This window comes from Hippopotamus amphibius, chromosome 13, assembly GCF_030028045.1.
Source record: "Hippopotamus amphibius kiboko isolate mHipAmp2 chromosome 13, mHipAmp2.hap2, whole genome shotgun sequence".
NCBI lineage: Eukaryota > Metazoa > Chordata > Mammalia > Artiodactyla > Hippopotamidae > Hippopotamus > Hippopotamus amphibius.
The window spans coordinates 513,257-536,804 of record NC_080198.1 but is presented as its reverse complement, the minus strand read 5'-3'; the positions used below and the strand labels follow the sequence as shown (position 1 = coordinate 536,804).

Below are 23,548 nucleotides of genomic sequence, written 5' to 3'. Positions count from 1 at the left end.
GGCCACGGTGGCGGGGGGCGGGCGGCACTGCCCTCCCAGCGCCGGGCAGCCAGCCAGGCCTCGTGTGCCGCTTAGCTGGTTTTTACACTTGCAGAAACACATTTGGAGAAATGAATATCTAAATAGTTTGAAAACAAAATGCAGAAGAGCACGATAGAAAATAAAAAGGAATTTAAAAAAAGGAAGAGGTGAATTTTAACTCCACTTTTGTGACTTCCTGTTGACCCAACCCGGAGCAAAGGGCCCGCAGGGGAGGGCGGGACACACACCGGGCAGGGCCGCGGGCCGTGGGGTGTTCACCAGGCAGCCCCCGTGCACCGCGAGGTGGGCTCCCGGGCTCCCCACGCAGGGGTCCTCCGCACTGGGACGCGGCCCTGAGACCAGAGGATGCTCCTGGCGGCAGCGACAGGCTGGGTGCCCTGCTTCGCAGAACCTCGCCCCCCGAGAATGAAAGCCTCCCCCGCCGGTCCCTCGGGGTGTGCGGCCCACGCGACCCAGCCCGGCAGAGGAGGGGTCAGGGACCCGCAGCAGCAGCACGGCCGGCCGGCCGGTTCGAGGCGGGCAGCCTGGCCCAGGCCCCCCGGCCCTGACGAGCAGCAAGTGCCCAAGGGACTGAGTCCCGGGACGTCGGGGGGCGGGGGCACAGGTGGAGAGGCAGGGCCCCCACGGGCCCCGCAGCCGCTTCTCAACTCCTGCTGCCCTGGGCGGCGTCCTGCCACCTGTCACGCCCCTGCCCTCACTGTCCCCGAGGCCTCGCCCCCACAGGCCGCTGGCGGTGGCCCTCAGCCCTGGAGCCACGGGGCTGCCCGAGCCCAGCCTGCCGGCTGCTGGGTGGTCTGGGGGGGCCAGGCACCAGTATTTACAGAAGCTGCCAGGGGCTCCCCGGGGCGCCCAGGTCAGGGAGACCCCGAGGTCCCGCCCGCTGTGCCGTGTGCGCCTCGGGCCGCGGCTCGGAGGACTCCGCCCTCTGAGAACCCGGCAGCTCTGATCAGAATCGGAAGCCGGGGACGCGCACGTGGGCCTTTGTATCAAGTCTCCTAGCTGCTTGCTATTGTGTGATCTGAGAATTTTTAAGACAAAATCAAAGGAAGAAAGGCCGAGAAAAAGGAAAAGGAGAAGTGGAAGCTGGCGCCTTCCGCGCCCCCCACGACCCCCCCACAGGCCCCCTCGCTTCCAAAGTGACTGGAAACCCTTTTACTTTTCTCTGACTGCTTTCAAGTTTTGTCTTTAGTTTGCAGAGGGTTCATGGTTGTGAGTCCAGGAGTGGATTTCTTCGGGTTTATCGTTGGGATTTGCTCAGCATCTGGAATCAGAGCCTCTGCTGCACCACGGCGTCCCCTTGGTTCCTCAGGGGTACCGGGGCTCCTGCGGACCCTGCGGGACTCCGGTGGAGGCAGGAAGTGCTTCCCCACCAGCCACTTGCTGGGGGGCCCCTGCCAGTGTCAGGCCCCCCAGTGTCTCCAGGTGGGGAAGGCGTCTCTGACCTACAAGACACGAGGAGCACTACCCCGGCCACTTGTGGTGGGACGTCCACTGCCGGCCAGCAGCTCACCAACGGTCTGCGTAGGAGCAAGGACCCTCTGGCGCACAGGACAAAGTGCTCTGTCCAGGCCAGTGCTCCCTGGCTGCCCCCATCCTGCTGGGGCAGGACTCCCCGGGGTGCTGTTGAGCCACCTGGGGTCTCGGGGAAGAAGGGAGTCTCTGACCCCAGGGAGGAGGAAGACTTCTTGGGGCAGTATTTCGGGGGCTCCCACCTGACCCCAGTGTAGCTGGGGGCTCCCTCTCAATCTGGAGGACTGTGAGCCCACCGGGGCAGCCGTCTGCCATGAGGCTGGGGCCGGAGACACTGGCCCTGGTTGCTTTCTGTCACCGGGAGGGGGTCGTGAGCACCTGGGCCACCACATTGTTCCTCCATCCCAGGGTCCCTCACCAGCCCCCTCCTCTTCTTTCCTTTCAGGCTCCTGTGGTACCACTCAGCTTACTCCAGGCTCCCAGCTGCACCTGGTGGGGGCAGCAGGGAGAGGGGAGCCCAGCTGTCTTCCCTCTGGAAGTTCCCTCTCTGTGGGGTGGTATCTGTCTAACAGATGGCTAGGTTCATTTCTTCCTTCCTTTCTTGTTCTCTCCCTTCCTTCCTTCCTTCCTTCCTCTCTTCCTTTCTCTCTTCCTTCCTTCCTTCCTTATTTGGCTGTGCTGGGTCTTTAGTTGTGGCATGCGGGATCTTCGCTGCGGCATAGAGGATCTTTAGTTGTGGACTGTGAGAATCTTCAGTTGCAGCATGCGGAATCGTTAGGTGTGGCATGTGGGATCTTTTACTTGTGGCACGTGGACTCTTAGTTGCGGCATGCTGGATTTAGTTCTCTAACCAGTGATCAAACCTGGGCCCCCTGCACTGGGAGCGCAGGGTCTTAATCGCTGGACCACCAGGGAACTCCCTGGGTTCATTTATTTCTGCTTGTATTAATTTGTAATTCCATCTCTGTTGATTTAATTTTTGAATAAGCAAAACATTAACATGGTTCAAAAGTCAAAACTATTTATAAAAAATATATTCAGAGACGTGCCACACCCTCCCTGTCATCCCAACCCATTCCCACTCCCACTTATAGGTGAAATCTTGTTAGCTTCTGGTTTATCCTCCTTGAGTTTCTTTTTGAAAACCAAGGAGACTGGCGCACATCTGCCTTTTTTCTCACTTTAGCAGAGGCCTGATTTTGGCCTCAGAACCTCAGTCAGCAGTTCATCATTCACAGCCCAGCGACTTAAAATTGTCATCATCTGCATGTTTCCCTTCCAAGACCCCTTCGCATGGACGCTGCGTAAACCCACTCGCTCCTCCCTGCTGAGCTTCGCCGCCGCCGCGCCGTGTGTCTGAATGCCGCCCTCAGTCTCGCTGGTGACCCTTCCCGACTCTCCTCACAGTCCTCATCCTTCCTCCCGTCCCGAGAGCGGACCTCAGAGAAACAAGGGCGCCGCCTCGCCGGGAGCATGCTGTGAGATGGTTTCTGTGACGCGAACCCCATCCCCCAGGAAGCCCCTTCCGCGCTTGGGGGGCTGCTCACAGGGAGGCTCGGGAGCACCCTGGACAGCGCCGCCTGCGTGCGGACCACCACACGTCCCGGGAGGGAGCGGTGTTCTCAGCCACACTGCCGACGACACAACGCGCTCACCGTCCTACCTCAGTGCCCGGGCCCAGGGGCTGGTGAAAACCCGACGGAAGGAACGCTACTGGGGGCCGCTGGCAGTGCCTTCCCGCCGGCTGCTCCGCAGGCAACAGGCATTGCCGAGCATCGTCAGGGAGGCGGGCTGCAGGGCAGGGGCCGCAGGGATGCCTGGGGCAGGGGCCCGCAGGTAGCACTCTTCTCGGCACAGCCGCCAGCTGGCACCCAACAACCAGGTGCTGCGACATCGTCTGTTTGTTTTACCAACACCTGGCATCCTCATCAGAGGCCACTACCACGCCCGCAACTCTTGCCAGGTGTGACCCTCCAAACAAGAGACGGGACGGCCTGTGCTCCTCCTGGGAGGACGGCAGGAAGCCGGGTCCACGGGGTCCACACGGACAGCCCGCACAGAGACGGCGATGAGCCAGAACTCCTCACATCCCAAAGTGCTTCAAGTAAGACATGAAGTCCTTCCTTGAGCTGTTTAACGCGGGTGAATCACCTGACCTCCCTCTGCTTGAGTGTAGAGGCCGGGACTGTGGGATCCTAAGAGCACTGAGACCCCTCCAAACTGACTTCAGTGTGTTTAAAACGATATCGAGTAAGATGCCACCAAGAGCCCCAGAATCTCTACAGACCACACCCTTCCCGGGTCCAGGGTGTCCGGGACGGCCCCAGCCTGGCCTCTCTGCGGTGGGACCCGCGCCTGCGTGGCCCCACATTCACCGGGTCTGGCGATGGGCTCCGAGTTGCCACTGACAGAGGCAGGAAGGCCTTCACTCTGCAGGGACCTGCAGGCTGGCCTCAGGCGGGCGGGCTGCACACAGGCCGTGGCCCCAGGACCCGTGCGGAGCATGCCATCCACAGAGGACCCTTCTGTTCCCCTTTCTCTGCTCCGCATCCTGCAGGTTTGCTGCTGTGATGTGTGAGAATCCCGTCCTGACCTGGAGTTCAAGCTGGGGCAAGAGGTCGACACCTGTCAGGGGTTGGGGACACGGAGCCGGGCCAGGAGACGGTGGTGCGGAGTCTGAGGGCACGCAGGGCCCGCCCGGTGACGTCCAGGGCCGGGCGAGGAAGCACAGTGCAGACAAGGAAACGAGAAATCTGGACAGGACACGGGGCCGGGAGACCATCGGGAACGACGCCCTCGTCTGGTTGCAGGTGACAGCGGTGGGGATGCAGAGGAGGGGACAGTTTTTTTTGTTTGTTTTGTTTTGTTTGTTTATTATTTTTGGGGGGTACACCAAGTTCAATCATCTGTTTTTATACACATATCCCCGTATTCCCAGAGGAGGGGATAGTTTTAATCATCGGGGAGCGTAGGGATGGAAGGACTGCAGGAAACACACACACAGAGAGGGAGAGGAGAGAGCCCGGCAGACCTTGGCTTTCCCAGCCGGGGTGCGAGCTCACGGAAGACGGTCCACGTAGAGACATGAGCCCCGCACTCAGAGCTGCTGCCGTGGCCTCACACGGCCCTCGCGCCTACCGCCTCACCCGCCTGGCCATCCTGTGCGCTCGCCCACCGCACCATCCCTGCCCCTCGGCTCTGCGACCTCTTCCTCCTGACTTAATGACCACTCTCCCTCCTGAGGCTCCTCCCGGTTTGACTGCAGGGTGACCACCATCACTGACCCCGAGAGCAGGACGAGGCACAGGCAGACCCTCTACCACAGCAGGTGTAACGCAAGCCTGGGCGCTTAGCGCCACGGGCTGCCTTGAAGGGACGGCTCCTCGGACAGATGCCTCCGAGTGCGGGACGTGGCATCAGGCTGTGTGGGAGGACGTGGTGTGGATGCAGGACAGGCAGGGCCACGTGGCCGTTTCCTTTTGTAAGCATATCTGCTTGCCCGTTAAAAAGGTACACCCCAGCGTGAACAGCGGAGGCCTGGGATCCTGAAGTCAGCCAGCCGCAGACGCACATCCCACGTCCACCGCTGCGGAGGCCGTGCGGCCTTGTGCAAGCCACACGCGGTCCCTGAGATGCAGTGGGAACAGCCACGTCCACGTGCGGGGCAGTGGGAGGCAGACGATGCCTCGGGAGGTACCTGCCTCCCGGGCACAAACAGTGGCTCTGCGTGCTCATCGGAAAGCCATGCTCAGAGCGGTGCTGGCGGTGTGGACACCACACGGCCACATCACCACGTGCCAGCCAGACCCCAGGCCAAGGAGGAGGCTCCTTTGGCCACCCAAGCTGAACCGGTCGTGCGGAGCCGGCCCCGCGCCCTCGCACCAGAGCGCTAGGGAAGGCCAGGCACCGGCCCGTGGGCTCTGCGACCGCCCACCCCCACCAGCGGCGGCCCCTCCCCAGGCCGTGCTCTGCCAGCACAGCCGTGACGGCGGTGAGGTCTGCAGGGAGCCAAGAAGGCAGAGAGGCGGGAGCGGGCTGCAGAGGGCAGAGGCAGGCCCAGAGCCCGGTCCCCGGAGCCGTCGCTGGGCGCTCAGGACAGCACAACGGGCTCATGGGGCCTCTGCAAGGCCTCGGGCACCTGGACCACTGCAGCCCTGAGGTTCACGCAACAGGACACGGCTGGAGGAGACACACAGGTGCTCCCGGGGCCGTGGCTCTTTATGAGGCCGTGGCTGGGGCTCGCCAGAGAGCACTGACCTGCAGAGACACGCCGGCTCGAGGCCCACAGAGACGAGCACCTGGGAACGGGCTGTGCTCACGGGCACCCTCCTCAGCTGTGCCCACTGGAGGGATGCCTCCCTCGCCCCCAGGCCTCAGGATGGGGGGGGACGAAGCCTGGACTCTCCACAGAAACAAGCTGCTCGACCACAGCCCAGCGCCTGGGGGAGAAAGCGGGTTGCAGCCCGATCTCAGGGTTGCCAGGAGGGCTGCACCAGGAGGGCTGCACCAGGAGGGCTGGGGTCTGCCTGCCAGGACGAGGGGCCCCAGGAACCCCAGCTCCTGCCCAAGACTAATACAGCGCTCCTGAGACGGAAGAGCCCTGCCAGCTCACGGACACGCCGACCCAGGGGCCCTCCTGGACTTGGGCCTCCGAGGAAACCTTCAAATCGGAACAGGCACCCTGGGCGACCATGAGGCCACAGAGTCACCCTGCAAGGGGCCTCCGACACTCTGCGCCCAACTGTCGCCCGTCATGGGGCTGCCCTGGGCACCAGGACACAGAGCTGCACCCCTGAGCCCCGCCCACAAGATGCCAGCAGCGAAGACCCTTCCCCAGTCACGACAGCCCGCACATCCCCAGACATCTCGAGCATCCCCCAGGGGGCAGGGTCGCCCCATAAGAACCACGGCTCCATGGCAGGAGGACAGCTTAAGCCGGAAGGTCTTTAAAAACATGCTTCCGAGAAGTACAATCACAAGCGATCTTAGCGTGGGACCCGGGAGGGCGAGCCGGCCCGAGCCCCAGCACACCTGCACAGGTGAGCTCCCGGGAAGGGCACGGAGGTGACCTCTGCCCTGTGCTCCCAAGAGGGAACAGAGGCTGCGGGACGGACGGCCAGGCCCGGGGAGCAGGGCCAGGAGGGCTGAGGCCCCGGCAGCCGGAGCTGCTGGAAAACGCTGCGCACAGAGACAGGGCTTTGACACTGGGCGAGGAGCCACGGGGACCAGAGGACAGGCCACGCTGGGGAGAAGGTGTGCTCTCAGCAGACGGCGGAGGGAAAGAGCCCTGCACTCCCAGCCCTCACCCAGGAGACAGACAAGAGTGAGTGCCACACGGACACCTGGGGTGGGCTGCAGACCGCATGGACATGCCAGATGACTTCAGGTCCCCACACAGGTGAGCCACGCAGGCTCCGAATTCCCTGCTGGCAACTCAGAATCCAGAGGAAAAGGGAAGAGGCCACACGGGGCCATGTCCACGTCAGCAAAGGGAGGAGACAGGAGACTGGGGAAACCTCAGGCTGGTGACCGGTCACACCCCCCACAGGACTCCACCATCCGAGTCCTCAGGAACAGACGTGCTGGTCACCAGGGTGGCCAGAGATGGAACCGAGTCCGGCTGCCCCACTTCCCCACTTCTGTCCTAAGGATTAGGGACACGGCCTGGGCGGCGGGGACACGGTCCAGGTCCCTCTAGCCCGAGAGCACAGTACCAGGTGACTCTCAAACCACTGAGCTGCCTTGGGGCCACTTGACTACCTGTGAAAAAAATCGGGCTGGATCAAGAGTCCTTCTGTCTCACCTTAACAGAGGCGGTGGTCCCACAAGCTCAGGTTTAAGCAGCCAATTCTTGCTAAGAAAGGCTGGCCACAGGGTGTAGCTCTGCTCAGCTCTAGGGACCTTGGGTGACAGCTTCCCAAGGTGGCCTGGCCAGGCGACCCCCCGGGAGCGCCGGCTGAACCACCATCCTTGGTCCCCATCCTTCCCACGGTGGCTCCGCCAGGTGTGTGACAGGGCTGCCTTGGGCTGAAACTCATTTCCCCAGCGCATGAGGCTGGGCCCTTCCCTGCTCCCCTGACCAGCAGCCACCTTCTCCTGCGAAGTGGACTTCCCTGAACCTACTCCCCTTCCTCGGAACCCTAAGCAGCTCCTGTTTTCCTGGAAAGGCTCAGGGACTCCAGGCAGGGCTGCTGGGTGCTGCACTGAGAAGGCCACAGGCCTGGCAGGACCGAGGCACAGCTGCTCCTGGGGAAAAGCAAGCCCGAGCAGAAGCAAAGGGAAACCAGGAGAAGCGCTAACTGCTCACAGGCGGAGGCTGGGATGGCCGGGGGGAGTTCACCTCCTAGGGAAGGAGCCCAAAGTCCAGAAAGAGCACACGTTTCCAGGGCCCTCCCTTTCTCCCTGACGCTAGACCCGAAAAGCGCCCTCTCCACTTGCAGCTGCTGAGTGTGGAAAAGTGAGACCATGCTGATGGAGCTGGCAGGCCCGCTGGTCACAGGAAGGGCTCAGGCGTCCCCTGTCTGGGGCCCTAGCCCTCAGCATCCCCTCCCTCCCCGCTCTGGACGGTGGGCTCCATGATGCAGGAACCGCCACTGCTGGGCAGCGAGCAGAGCCAGGCTCACGCGGAATCAATGCGCGGGTCCGCCAGGCGCTCTGGAGGCTGCTTTACACGAAGGACTGCGTGTCCCCCGGACAGCTAGCAGCTCAGAGACGAGGAAACTGAGGCTCCGAGCCCAGGCTGAGCTCTGCCGGACCCGAGTCCCCCGCCCCACCTGCCTGGCCCGGGCCCAGCGAGGCCACCCCGGAAGTGAAACCGCCTCGGACACACCCCGCCACTGGAGCACGACGCCAGGCGCCCTGGCCGCCGCCAAGGCCTCCACTCTGCAGGCAAGAGGCCGCGGAGAAGAGGGCAGAGCCCATGCGGCCCACACCCCGTCAGTCCACACTGCCCTCTGCCTCCTGCCGTGCGTGGACATTCCGCCAGGTTCTGCCTCCCGGGGTCAAGACCCTGGCAAGGCCCCGTGAGCCCAGCAGCTCCCCTCTCTCCGTCCCACCCGGAGGCCTGAGCACCGGGAACGAAGTCCAGAGAGACCGCGAAGTGCAGGCGGCAGACCCACGCGCCTCCCTTGGGCCACCCTCGAGGGCACAGGGTCACGCGGGCCCCGCCCCTGAGCTCGGGCCTGGACCCTGCGGGCTCGCCTGCCCATCGATGCCCATCACACGGCCGGTCCAGAGGGTGTCCTCCGGGCCAAGGGCCTTGGCGCCTCCCACCTGACCACCCCCACCCCGACTGGCTCCCAGCTGCTGGGGGGTCGAGGGAGATCCGGCCACGGTTCCAAGTGTGCCCCAAACAGGTCTCCACCATCGATTTCTAAGCTTAAGCCCTGACACTGTGTGTACAGAAAAGGCAAATGTCGAGGTCTGAACATTCAACACATGAGGCAGAATTTACATAGAAATACAACGGTAACAGCTACCGGAGAAGACTCTCTGGGGTCCCAGCCGTCACAGGCACAGAGCTGCCCCCAGAAGCCCACCAGGCTTGCTCCAGCCCCCTCCCCCTCCATCCGCCTCCCTCCAGGGACCCAGCTCCTGTTTCACAAACTGCTAGGGTGAAGCCTTTCCACACCTCCTCAGGAAGCCGCTGGTAACTGCTCACAGCCGCGCAGGCAACCCTCACTTAACAGAAGGGCCCCAGGTGCGTACGGAAGGAGTCTGGACTTGACCTGGGACACAGAGGAGGATGCTGAGGAAGAGGCAGAGCGCTGCCGGGAAGGAGAACCGGGGGACTCACCCTCCACGCTGCACACCTCACGTGCCTGGCGGCCGCCAGACACCAAAGGGCGACCCCCTCCCGTCCCCACGGCCAGGCTCCGGCATGCGTGCCGGCAATCGCACTCGTGAGATGCCACCAGCCTCAAACTCCAAGCCAAGCCAAGCGCCTCCAGGACCCGCGGGACGGCAGGCACGCGGGCGCGCGGCCCGGCCTCAGGCGTAGGGAGGGCCGCGTGCTAACCTGTCAGCCATGCCTCCCACGTTTTCAGCCGTTTCTCTGTCACAACCAACCAACCCAGCCGCCCAAACGGTAAGCAAGGTACCCGCTGGATTTTCAAGGCCGCTGCGGGTCTGAGGAAGGGCCGGCGACGCGTCTCTGCACCCACGCGTTTCAAAGGCTCATCCTCAGAGCAGCAGAGCCGGGCCCCCGGACCCCCACCCCCAGGAGAAAACCAGCCACGGCGTCAGCGTATCTGCAGCGTGACGGTCGCACAATCACGACCTCCTCCCAGCGCAGAACTGCGGTGGCGGGGTTCCCGCACCCGCCTGGAGCTCTGGACGCGGCGCCCCCCTGCTGGACGGCTCACCTGCCTCTCCAGGCGCCCCAGCTGCTCCCTGCAGAAGGCGTCGCGGCGTCTCAGCTCCGCCTCTCGGCTTGCCAGCTCCCTGGCCTGCGGGGAGAGCAGAGCCCAGTTAGCCCCCCAGTGACTTACGAGCCGAAGCCCCTGCGGTGCCAGGGCGCCACCCGCCTTCACGGGAGGACCCTGCAGCACGGACCAGGGTGGGCGTGTGCCAAGCACGGGCCCCATGCGGCCACGGCCCCCAAAGGCAGGTGGGAAGACCAGGGCCCGTCATGACGCAGAAACAGAGGGGCTTAAGTGACAGCCCCAAAGCTCAAAGCATGAGGGGGAGCCGGGCATCAAGCCTGGGCAGACTCGCACCTGGACGTGGAGCTGCACGGCCTCGAGGCACACGGGCTGGAAACACTGCGCAGTCCCTGCGGCGCACATGCCACCGACTCACGCCCCGAGCTCTGAGCGGCATCCCTGTCTCCGGGGCCAGGGTCTGCAAGGTGGGCAGCCTCGGAACTCAGTCCTGGTCCTCCCCCAGCCTCCGGGTGGGAGTAAAGAGAATGTGGGTGCACACCGCCGAGGACCCCCCTAGGTCACAGCAGGCCCCCACACAGGGACACGGCATCAGGCGAAGCAGGAACGCGCATCCTCCTCGCAGGGAGGCCCGTGTGCCCGAGCCCTTGGGAACTCCCTGGCTCAGTGTCCCTGGCCCGCCTCTGCCCAAGAGCACGAGGGCTGGCCTGGCACAGGGGCCGTTCACAGTGCAGGCAACACACACACCTGCGTCGGCACCAGGACCAGAGCCCGCACCAGAGATGCAGGTGTGGTGCACGGATGCAGTCATTCTGCAGAGTGGCCACTGTCCAGCCCTGCTGCCTGACGCGCACACCAGGCAGGTGGCCCCCAGCTCGGAGCCGGACATCAGCGGGCACTGCCACGTCACGCACACCCTGTGAGGGGGCCGGGGCACCAGGGGGTGCAGGGGCGGGGCGGGATTCCTGTCCTCATGGAGTTCAGGTCTCAGCAGAAGAGGCAGAAAGGTACAACTGCGGGTGGACACGGGTGGGGACCACAGACAGACAGCTTGTGGGGTAACAGGCGTTGCTCTCCCTAAGACGGTTCCCAGCAGGTCTCTGGGGAAAACACTGAATAAAGCACACTGTCGCCCACGCAAAGGTAAAATGTCACCATGACGCAGGCCCGCGCGCGGGTCACAGGCTCTGCGGGGGAGGGAGGGACTCGTCAGGTGCGCACGCTCGATGCACCGGCCCCGCTCCAGGCACACGGCGGGGAAGCCCACGGAGACAGCGAACGCCCAACAGAACAGGCAGCACGGGGGCGGCGCGGCCGAAGCCACGGCCTCGGGCAGAGGCGGCAGTGGAGCCCGGGGCGCCCCCGAGGACCCCGTGCCAGGCCCTGCTCTCAGGCTGCTGGAACCTGCGCAGACCCCAGGCCACAGCTGCGCAGCGCGGGCTCCGGCCTGCACGTGGGGCAGCTGTAGGTCGCCACGAAAATGCGCAGCAGGAGGACAAGACAAAAGGGGAGAGACAAAGCAAACGACCAAAATCAAAACTTCTGCTCAAGACAAGCTTGCGATCCACACCCCAAACACACGAGGAAGCGTAAGCTCACAAAGGCTGCCCGTCAAACCAGCAGCTGACACGAAGTCACATCGGACAAAATTCACGTGATAAGACGTCACGACGAGGGATTTTTTTTGAGCGTGAAAATGTTTTTATTATGCCATGTGGTCTCATGACGCTGAAAATACATGTGCATAATTGACCCTCGCTGTTCACAGGCTACACATTTGCAAATTTGCTTATTTGCTAAAATTTGTCACCCCCAAATCAGTACCTACACACTTTTTTAAATTATCAACTCATATTTATTTTTTTATTTTTTATTTTTTTAAGCTCTATTGGAATATAATTGCTTTACACTGTTGTGCCAGTTTTTGCTGTACAACAAACTCAGTCAGCTGTATTCATACATACATCTCCACGTCCCCTCCTTCCCGTGACTCCTTCCCACCCTCCCCACCCCACCCAAGTCATCTCCCATTTTCATTATGCAAAAATGTATTACTGTATTAAAATAATATTACATAAAGCCAGGTATTATAATACTAAAATATGCTAAATAATATTAAATAAATGTAAATTTATAATAGTAGTTTTTAAAACCCAGAGAGCCATCCCTAAGCTTCAAAATGATCAACAGAAATCCTGCCTCGTCCACAGTGCGCACCTCTCCCTCCCCCCAAATTCCCTACAGCAGATGCGTCCACCTGCACACACTTCAACATACATCTCTCTAAAAACTAGACTTCTGTTGTCCTGAACAGAACCAGGAGCACTGCGTACCAAAAACACAGATTCCTTAACGTCATCAAATATCCAGCCAATGTTCCAATTTCCCATCGATAAAGGATTTTACACATGTAAGTTTAAGGTGCTCAAAAAGATAAATGAACTTCTGATTAAAAAAGAAGAAATGATGAACCTGAAAGAGGCAAGCCCCCAAACAGGTGAATGTTATAAATGTAAATTTCTTCAAAACAAAGAATCAAATGCATAAGACAAGTCCCACGATGAGGGCAGCAAGGGGGAAATTAGGAGATGGGGACGCAGGAACAGAGATGTGGTCCGGAAGGCTGCAACGGGAGACCAGGAGGTACAGAAACGGGGGAGCCGGAAAGTGCGAGGGCAGAGCACAGACACCCGTCCAAGTGCCTCGTGGCTGCTCCCAGGACAAGGACGGGATGCAGAGGGAGGACGGGGGGAGGAGGAGGAAGGGGACGGGCAGGGGGGTCCGAGCAGATGAGATGGGGGCGGGGCGGGGGGCTGGAGGAGAAGAAGGGGAGTGGAGGAGAGGACAACAGAAGAGACCACACAGGGTTACAGGAATCCGTATAAGTGACCAGGGATCACAGCTCCCGAGATGGTCCCCCAGGACCCCAGGTCCCCGAGTGCGGGCCCCGGAGTGACCCCAATCCTGACGAGCAGCTACGGCCGCAGCGAGAGGAAGCAGTTCCGGGGGCAAAGGTCATGCCTTCTGCCTGGTGCCTGGCGCTGTGCGCTGCTCTCTGGAGATGCCCGCATGGCACGGAGCTGAGGGCGCTTCTGCCCAACAGCCTGAGGGCCTTGGAACGGGACTGCCGCCCGTGAGAGGCCAGGGGCAGAGGCCCAGCCAAGCCCAGTCCCAGCCCCACGGACACTGTGAGGTCATACATGGTTACTGTTTCAAACCACTAAATGTGTAACTTGTTATTTAGCAATAGGTATATAAACCACAAACCAAATACCCTTAACCTTAAAGGAAAAAGATCACCACTTTGGATAAAAGAAAGAAAAAGGAAATCCACTTACATGCCACTTACAAGAGACCTGGCCCCCCCCCCCCCACTAAGGATCTCACGCAAGGAAAAAAAACCCTTCACTGACATAAATATACACTGCAGTGCCCACTGTTCTGTTTTGTTTACACAAAAGATTCAGCATTCAATCAAAAATTTAGACACATACACACAAAAAGATGCAACAGAGCCAGATGCAACAATGGCCCGGATGCTGGAATTAACACAGAGAGACTTTAAAATAAGCATGATTCACACGTCAGAGAACCTAGCAGGAAGGGGTGGGCAGGGAGAGGGCACCCTCCGGCCCCTTACTCGGGAGGAGAAGCCAGCCGCTGGCCTCGCCGAGGGTCCCTTGCACGTGATGCGTGGCATCTCCTGCTGGCTTCAAGATTCTCTCTTTGACGGTGGCCTTTGGCAGCTTGGCTGTGACGTGTCTCCGTGTGGGTGTCGTGAGATCTCCCCATGCACAGCCCTACCCAGCATGTGGCCTCCAGCTTCCCAGCAAAACATTGGAGCTTTTCAAAGCCTCCTATATTCCTCTTTTCTCTAGAGTTTTTTCCTAGCTTTTGGGTTACCCCACTGTTTGCGCCAAGCTGTCCTCCACCCATCGGGCAGCCACAATGGTCAACAATTGCCTCTGAGGGTTCAGGGCAAACACCCACGGGGTAAGGCTGTTTCCACTCAGAAACCTGAGTCACGTCAAATAAAGTCAGCCTTGCAACTGGGGTCCTCCAGGGAGCCCCAGACAGGAAAAAGAATGACGACCTCTGGGAATGGGGCTTTGAAGGTCTCCAAACCTTTCCTACCCTGTGCGCTGCCTGCCCGGCTGCTGGGCTTCAAGGTCACTGCCTAGTGGGGCGAGGAGGATGGGAACAGGACAACCTGAAACGCCACAAACCGCACTCTCCCTGCTGAGATTCACCCATTTTTCCTGAAAAAATGTTCATGGATGGCTACAAGCCTTTGGTTAACTTTCAGATCTGAAAAATAGGCTCTGTCCATTTTCAGTGCTTTTATGGAAGAGAGGGTCTTCAGAGGCCCCTCCTCTACCTTCACTGACACCACCCAAACTAGAACAGAACCAAACAGAAATGCAAGAAATCACAGGTTCATTAGCTGACCGGACAGAGCAGAGGAAAGACCCAATGAATGTGGAAACAAGTCATTAGAAATTATTCAAATTGAAACACAAGAAGACAAAGCAGGAAAAATAGGATGAAACAGGGCCCCCAAGATCTACAGGACAGTATCAAATGACAGAGCATATATTTACGTGACGTCCCAGTAAGAGAAGAGAAAGATGGGGCAAAAAAATGAAGAGATAAAGGCCAAGAGTCTTCCAAATTAATTAAAGACCACAATAGATCCGAGAAGCTCAGAAAAATCCCAAGCAGGATGCTTTTGTGAAGTTCTTAAACAATTCTTGAAGTAACAGAATATTTTTTGAGCATAGATTGTCACAATTTTTAAAACAGTAATTTCTAGAATAACTACTAAAAATGTAACCAAAGAAAGCACAAATAAAAAGTCAGTAGAGGAGATAAAACAAAATTCTAAAATACACTGATTCATCACCACCCTCTCCCTCAACAAAATCCACAGGAAGTAGCAACGGAGGAACAAAGAGCAGATGGAACAGGCACACCAAGTATCAGACGCGCTCACACCAGTCCCTGCATCCAACACAGACCCACCCCTGCGTCAGTCTCTACTGCAGGAACTCACCCGCCGCTCAGTGGCTTAAAACAACACAGATTCGTGCTCTGACAGTTCCAGAGGTCAGAGTCTCAAGCGGGTCTTCTGTGGCTACCGCGGTGACGTCCGCAGGGCTGGGTCCCACCAGGAGCTCTGGAGAAGAACCTGTGTCCTCGCCTCGTCCAGCGTCTGGGGCGGCCTGCGTGTCTGGGCTCCTGGCCCCACGCCACCCTGCCCTCTCTACTGCCATCACGTCTCCCTCCTCTGACTCTCCTGTCTCCCTCTTTCCCTGATGAAGACCCTTGAGACTGCACTGGGCCTCCTTGGACGACACAGCATAACCTCCCCACCACATATTCTTAACTTAGTAACACCTGCAGAGCCCTGCTTCCATGCAAGGGAGCACATTCACACAGCTCCTGGGGATTGGGGGGTGGACCTCTTGGGGGCATTATCCTGCTTACCACGTACCCCAGTGAAAAGGCAAACCCCAGCTATACGTTACTGATGAAAAATAATACAAACAGGTTTCAAAAACTGGGAAAAGGTAGATCATGCACACCAAGTACAGCAAGTTCCCTACACATGAACCTTCAAGCTGTGAGCTTTCAAAGATGTGAACACGTGCTCCATCCACGTCGGGCGTGAGTGAGATGGCAGCCCTCCCTCCGTCTCCTACTGCTGACCATCCTTCAGCTCCACCGCCTCCCACCTCCTCTCCCTCCTCCAGCCGGTAACTCTTCTCGCCTGTTCACTCGATGCCGCCCCTGCCTGCCCGCTGCTGTGCTGGACTGCTGTGCTTTTCAAGGTATTGTACTGTAAGATTAAAAATGTTTTCTTTACTTTTTGTGTGTGTTTGTTTTTTATGTATTTATGTGAAATGTATTATAAACCTATTACAGTACAGTACCATACAGCCGACTGTGTTCGTTGGGTACCTAGGGTAACTCTGTTGGACTTACAAACAAATTGGACTTTTGAACGTGCTCTCGGAACAGAACTCATTCATGTGTAGCAGACATGCTGTGTAAGAAAGCGGGTGTGACTATATAGATATCAGATAAAGGAGAATTCAAGACAAAAGTATATTACCAGATACAAAGAGGGGGAAGTTCACAATCATAACAGAGATAATTAGTCAAGAAGAGATAACAATTATAAACACATATACACCTAATAACAAAAATCCCAAATACGTAAAACAAATTTGACAGATTAAAGAATATAAACAAATGCACAATCATAGTCAAAGGCTTTAGCATCTCCCAAAATACTGACAGAACTACTAACCAGGGAGGGCTTGCGGGGCAGCTGGGCTCCCAGGCAGCAGAGGAAGAAGAGAAGACGACCAGGGAAACGTGAGGCCAGCTCCCCCGCACGTCCGCGTGTCTGCCACGTCGGCCCCTGTTCTGCACCCTCGCTTCCTCTCTGCGGCACCCAGATGCCGGGTGGAAGGGACGACCTCAGTTACAACAGAAGCAGGGATCGGAGACGACTCCTGCAGGACGGGGCCGAGTCCGTAAAAACAGCAGTGACCACGTATCAGCAGATGATAAACGGGAAACACGGTGAGCACACGCAGAGCTGAGACCGACGTCATGGGCCCCTCCGAGACGGAGAGAACCCCAGCAGCCGTGGATCTCCAAGCAAACCGTCCAGGAGGGCACTACCACCCCCGTGGTTTCTAGGAGGGCTCCGGCGCAGGAGGGGGAAGGTCAGGAAACTAAACACAACCAGGGGCACGACCCCGCTCAGGGTGGGTGCCTAGGGGGCTGGCCGCGTGGCCGCGAGCAACAGGCCGCGTGGGCCCCCTGCTGGGGAAGGCCCGGGACCACAAGCCTCCTCCAGGAAGGCTGCCAGGCGGGGGCCGCCGGGTCACAGCGCTGCCCTCTGTCTCCACGTGGCACTGAGGACGGGACTGAAGCTGTGAACTCAGGGAGGGTCCCTGCTGAGTGGATGAAAGACAGGAAGGATGGAGGGAAGGAAAGGGGCACTCAAGGCCGTGAACTGCCTGGTCCTCCTCTGGTCTGCTGGGTGGTGTTGGTTTGGATTGGCTTTCAACTGAATGAGTCACCAGCATTTACAAAACTGGGATTTTTACAGAAAAACATTTGGACGTCCCCACAAGAACCTGGAAAGTGGGGCATCAACGCAGCACGGACAGCAATTCCACCCGCGGAGCTGAGCGCTGGGCCCGCCCGCCGACGCCCCCGCCTCCACCGCGCGGCACGACCTCTCTGGCCTCGCTGCTCCCCACACCACGGCCCCGCTGGTCCCACTCTCTGAACGTTCAGCCCACCAGCCGCCACCGCGTCCCGGCAGCCGTGTGCCCGGACCCACCCCAGAGCGAGGACACACCAGGGGGGTGTGGAGCCGAGCACACGCTGATGAGCAGCAGAGAGGCCGGACGGACCCGGGGAAGGGCTGTGAGCACCGGGCAGCCAGAGGGGCGGGCGGGGACCACACCAGGGGCTGGTGAGGAGGCGACACACACGCCAAGGCCTCCTGGGGGACAGGCTGCCACACGCGGGCCGGGGGGACAGAGAGAGGCCAGCGGTGCTCGGGGGAGGGGGCAAGAGCTTCAAGCAGGAGACTGATACGATCTGACTCATGTATATTTAAATCCAGTTCATAAAAGCCGAAGCGGAAAGCTGTTGCCCAGGAGGACAGCCTGATTCCCTCCTGTCGTGCACGGTGACTCGCGGGCGGGCGCACGGAGCATCCGCTGCGGCTGCGACAGCTGTCACCGCACAAGGGCAGCGGGGAGAGGCTCGCAGAGGAAATAACAGGCAATCTCCTGGCTGAGGGAGGATAAAACCCCCGCCCGGGAGTGAGGCGGGGCTGTCCTTCGGTGCCAGGTAGCTAGGCGCCTCCCGAAATGAGCCGGAGTCGGGCAGAGTGAGTGCCCGCGTTCAGATCTGCGGCTGACAAGACAGAGGGGGCGGGGCCACCCTCACCTCCCGCCTGTAGCTCCTCGCAGAGCCCATATCAGCGCTCAGAGGCGCGGCTAAAGATGACGGTGCTGGGGCTGTGGCCCTCACACAGAACTAGGCCACAGACGGGGGACCACGTGCACCGGGCAGAGATGGCCACACTGAGGCTTCCAGAGCATCCTCCTGGCCTGACGTGAACGGACAGGCCGCACGCTCTCAGAGGTGAAGAAGCTGGGGAGGCAGCCCCCGATTCACCAGAAACAGGCGGCCGGGGGCCCGGTCACAGCCTGAGCTCGTGGCTGCTAGCAGGTAGGTGGGCCGAGCTCCTGGTCCCCCAGAGATCCAGGCCCTGGATCTCACCACCCCCGTCAGCTCCCATGACGTGGGCTGAGGCCACAAGGACGTGAGAACTCGGAACGGCCGCCCCGACGCCCGTGTAGGGCTCTGTGGCACAGCCCAGAGGCCGGGCTGCAGGGGACGGTGGCAGCCATCCTGACGGCCTTCAAGACAAACGACGGGCGGGGCCCATCTGCACAGACCCCGCGGGCCCACCCACGGTCCTCGGCGGGCCCCTCGTGGGGTGATGGGGACGCGGCACTGAAGGACCACTCTTCTCCGACCTTGACTCAACCGCCTGAAACGCCGCCACCTCCATAGGCACGCCAGGGTTTCCAGGGCTCTGCACTCGGCTCCTACTGTCCTTTGCCAGAAATGCCTCTTTTTCTGCTTCCTGCCTGCCAGCCTGGCAGACGCTCCGAGGCTCTGCCCACACGCTCTGTCTTCTTGGACTCACCAGCCCCCTGTAAACTCCCGCCTTGGCGTGCGGAGGCAGGGGCAGGCTGTCCTACCTCTAGGCAGCCCAGGTGTTTCAGAGACAACCCGTCGGGGCGGGCACCTGGCTCAGGCTCCGACAGGTGATTCAGGCCACTGTCCCCTGAATCCGAGGCCTGGCCTCCCTCCCACGGCCGCGCCTTGCTCGCGACAGCGGGGCTGGTTTCCATGGCTGCAATCAAGATCTGACTGTCATATCTCTTCCTCCCTCCCCATCCAAACACAACGGCTTCTCCCATCTGTACTCCCAAGGCACTTAAATAGATTTTATAGTTATTCTAATTATTGCTACATTAAGCGATCTATTGATCCCCCTGCAAACATCCATGCTTCGTGGGGGAAGCCCCGAGTCCCTCTGTCTGTTCGGCAGGGCACCTGGCCGGTAGGCACTGACCACACGTCCTGAGAACTGAACCACATGTTCATGTTATCAGAAGCGTAACTCAGGTCCCTGCCCAAGGCCAAGGCCTTCAAGGATCTCCTGGGAGGCTACCTACTCTCGCCAGTGACAGCTCACCCCATGATGCCACTGTCCACGCGCGGATGCGGACGGCAGGGCCGGGCTGGCGCTCGGGGCCCCTGGCCATGCAGTCGCGCTCTGGGCCTCCCCACACTCTTCTCAGGGCCTTTGTCAGAGAGACACCCCAGCCAGGCCCCAGCAGCCTCGCTAACAAAGCTGCCACTCTTAGAGTCCTGCTCAGAACTCACAAGGGGACGCCTGTCTTTAATCGTGCAAACCTTCCATGCTTAAGAGAGGTATCAGGTTTCTGGAAAGAGCCAGAAGGTTTTGGTGCCTGGACCAAAGAAGGAGGCGAGCGGCCCTGGGGGAGTCAGACCCGGCCACAGAGCACACTGGCCACCCCGACCCCGGGGGGACCTGCCTGTCCCCAGGGAGTGAGCGCGGGGCTTCCATTCTGCTGGGAGCTGAAGGCGTGTGAGTGGGCGTGTGTGCACATGTGCACGTGTGTGCACCCGTGTGCGTGCGGGCTGGGGGCACTGGCTGCCTCCTGTCACAGCCCCGGGCCCCCCGCCGTCCCACGGACCTCTAAGCCTCTGGGGAGCGTAACTCGAGGGCTGGGTCTGTAAGTTGCTCACCCACAGTGAGAACCGGGAAGTGCGAGGCTGAGGTGGGGCCTCTCCCCACGGGGCCCAGCATCCTCTCACGGCCCCGCGGTAGCTCTGGTCCCCTGGTCCCACACCAGCCCCCCCCCCCCCACCGGGTCAGGCTGCCAGGATGCGCCACTTGAGTCCCGTTCCCAGGGACCCAGGAAGCAGAGGGAACAAGCCAACGTCCCTACAGGGCCCACAGCAACTCCGGCAGCCAGAGACCCTCCGTCTCCTTTTCCCTCATGTCAGCCAAGGGGCCACAGGGGGAGGGAGGAGGGACCCCGACGCCATGGCAAGTGTCTTGGCCACAGGGAGGAGGCGCTGAGAGGTTCAACGAAGGACACTGACACTGAGAATCACCGCCTCTGAAGGCCAGTCTCTGGCGGTGCTGGTGGCTGGCTGCAAAGAGGAGGGAGGCCCCGTGGCCAACATCCGGTTTCGCCAAGAGACGAGGAGGCCAGGACCCCGGGTGTGTCCCTGAAGAGGCCTCTATGAGGAGAGACTACAGACGAGGAAGGACACAGCTCATCCAGGGCTGTGAGGGGCAGGGTGGGCCCAGCGCGCGGCCTCCAGGTCTGGGGGCGATGGCCCCAGAGCGAGGTGGGGGCGGGGGTTCAGCTCACGAGAGCTGCTGAGGGGAGGGCCTGGCTGGCGCTGCCCGCACGCCTCGCTGGGCAGCACCCCTGGAGGCGGCAGAGGCCCCTTCCAGCCCCCACCGGCAGCTGGAGCCCACGGCGTCCATGGACACAGGCAGCCCACGGGGCAGGACGGCTCCTCCCGGACCCACCGCCCTGACAAGCTCTGGACCAAACATATGAGACAACCCTCTGGAGCCCCAACACAGCCAGGAGCCGGAGGAGGGCTGCAGGAGGAAAAGAGGACACAGCAGGAGTGGCCACCGTTTCCACGGGTTTTCGAGAACTGGCCCCACATGGTGCCACGCTGGGAGCTGAGAAACCAAAGAGAAAACCAGAAATCTGAGTTCGGGGCCACGCGGGAGAATGCGGGGAAGACCCCCCAGAGAGCCCCGGGCCCTGCACACGAACTCTGCCTCGTCTCGGGCTGACCCTGACCTGCCCGAGCCGTGCAGCGCACGGTCACGAGAGGGAACTTGAAGTTTAAACACCTGTTTCAGCAAAGAAGAACCGAAACGTCCACGGTCCAGCCCATGAAGCTGGAAAACAAGCAGAAACCAGGTAATTAGACCCAACGTAAGTGGAAGAGAGGAGGTAACAGAACACGAGTGAACGTCAAGGAAACAGAAGCAAAAAACAGAGAAAACCCACGAAGTCAAGCGTGGGTTTGGGGGAAAGACCAGTAAAACTGCCAAGTTCCTGGCCCAACGTTGGCAAGAGAGACGAACGCGCACGGCGACGGGCCCCAGGACGCAGGAGGGCGCCGCCGAGGGTGCAGGACAGGTGGTGGCCCCTGGCCAGCTCCCCCCAGACTGAGGGCTCGCTCTTCTTGGGAAGACCACACACGGCCCGGTGGTGAAAACCTCGAGCGGCGGCTCCAGAGGCCAAGACGCCGACGTCCCGCCCCGTCCAGGCCCCAGAGTCACAGGTCCGGGGCCACCACATCCTTCCAACACACACGCTTTTGTTTAGGCCGCAGCTGCTCTCCAGCCAAAGAATCCTGGCTGCGACCGGGACACAGGCATCCGGTCAGGACGCAGAGGACGGCACGGCAGCCAGGGACACGGACCAGCAACCTCAACAGGAGAGACCTCAGGAGCTGGCGCCAACGCCAGAGGTAGCCCTGACTTGGTGGGGCCGGTACCCAAACCCAGACCGGTCCTGCCTCCAGAGAGGTGGGCAGCCCTGGGCCAGAAATAACCGGAGAGGCAGCAACAAGACAGCTCTCGGGGCAAAGTGCTGCCAGGAGGTTCTGCGGTGGGCACAGCAACCCTCCCTGGGGAGCAGGCGCTCTCCCCACAGCAGCGTCTGGGGAGGAGAGTGGTCCCGCCTCTGCCCGTCCCCAGGCAGCCTGGGGAAGCACGTGTCTCACGGGAGCCAGCGGCCGGCGGCCACACCACTGCTGCGGCTGCAGGCCCAGCTTCCGGCGGGGGAGATCTGACCCCTGGCCCCGCAGCCTCCTCGCCTGCCCCTCCGTAGGCTCTAAGCACACACTCTGTGCAGACACCTCACCCCTCCTCACCAGCCCACAGCTCAGCTACGAGAACAGCCGACCTCTCAGCACCAGGCAGGCAGAGGGCAGCCGCACGTGCAAGCCCAGCCTGGGGCCGTCGTCCCTGATCCCCCAAGTCCAGGACCTCCCCATGACCCCCAAGAACTGCTGGCTTCCCCCACAGTAAGTCACTGACTGGACCCCATCTGGGCTTTTCTGCACAAACGGGCCCCAGGGTGGGAGCAGAAGCTGTGGCCGTGCCCTGGAGGGGCTGTCACAGAGCTGCACGGCAAGAACAGAAGTCACCGTACGTAAATGACACCTCAATAATCTTGCCTTTAAAACCATCCGTTATAATTCACCACATTAATGGAATAAAGGGGAACAACACAGGGGCCTGAGCAGATTCAGAAAAGTATTTGATAAAACTGAACATATACTCATGATAAGCTCAGCAACTGGGGACGTCCCTGGTGGTCCAGTGGTTAAGAATTTGCCTTCCAGTGCCAGGGGGGCAGGTCCGATCCCTGGTCGGGGAACTAAGACCCCACATGCTGCAGGACAACTAAGGCCATGCACTGCAACTACTGAGCACACAGGTCACAACTAGAAAGCCCACGTGCCACAACTACAGAGCCTCTGCACCACAACCAGAGAGAAGCCCACACGTTGCAGCGAGTAGCCTGCGTGCCACAGTGGACAATCCCTCATGCTGCAACGAATATCCTGCCTGCTGCAACTAAGACTCAATGCAGCCAAAAATAAATAAATAAATATTAAAAAAAGAAAAGAAAAAAACTCAGCAACTTAGCCCAGAAATCTGACACAGAGTATCTATAAAACCTGCACTAACACCAGACTTAATGGTGAAACACTGATCATCTCCCCCTATGTCCACAACTAAGAGAACACCACCCAGGTAATAATTTTTATTCTAAATTGTACTGGAGGTCCAGCCAGTGCACAAAGGCAAGAAAATAAATGAAGTCATTAAAAATTCCCATCCTTGAACTGGAAAGGAAAAGGTAAAACTGCTGTGACACTCAGATGACATGACTGTATGCAGAAAAACCTAAGGAAACTACACAACAATACGTGGGCTAAGAAGTGAATTTATCAAAGTCGCAGGATACAAGGTCAATACATAAAAATTAATAGTATTTCTATATACCAGTAATAAATAAAAAGTAAGTGAAATGAAAAGCAATACAATTTTCATTAGCATCCAAAAAAATAAAACACCTGGGAGTAAATGCAACAAAAAAGATGTAAGATGACTGCCCTTAAGTCTATGAAGCATAGCTGAGAAGGCCTAGACACAGAGGTGGAGAGATGGGGGCGGCTCTCTCCAAATTCATCCACAGATGTTAATCTGACAAGCTGAGGCTAAAATTGATATAGAAATGCTAAGAACCTAGAAAAGCCAAATAATCTTCAAAACAACAAAACTGGAGGACGATGACACAAGATAATCAGACCTACTATAAAGCTACACTCATAAGGAGTATCGGTGGCCCAAGGAACAAAACCAACTGGACTGAACTGACTCCAGAAGCAGCCACTGCACCTATAGTCAGCTGACGAACGACAGAGGTCCTCCTGCAGTCCAGGGAGGGAAGAGTCACCTTTGTGAT

The 23,548-nt window shown here is 59.5% G+C and overlaps 1 protein-coding gene across 6 annotated transcripts in view; it reads right to left on the bottom strand.

Annotated features, from left to right (window-relative positions):
* Nucleotides 1-23,548, bottom strand: part of CHCHD6 (coiled-coil-helix-coiled-coil-helix domain containing 6) — a 121,117-nt gene that overhangs the window by 25,380 nt on the left and 72,189 nt on the right. For 5 of the 6 annotated variants that reach the window (XR_009048871.1, XM_057706907.1, XM_057706906.1 and 2 more), the window contains one exon: nucleotides 9,876-9,959. Coding sequence is in view for 5 of the 6 variants with exons in the window: in XM_057706907.1 (XP_057562890.1) it covers nucleotides 9,876-9,959 (84 nt within the window). In the remaining variant the exon portion in view is untranslated. Of the gene's footprint in view, nucleotides 1-5,769; nucleotides 5,952-9,875; nucleotides 9,960-23,548 lie in introns of all 6 variants that reach the window. The other variant, XM_057706908.1, reaches the window with a different exon arrangement.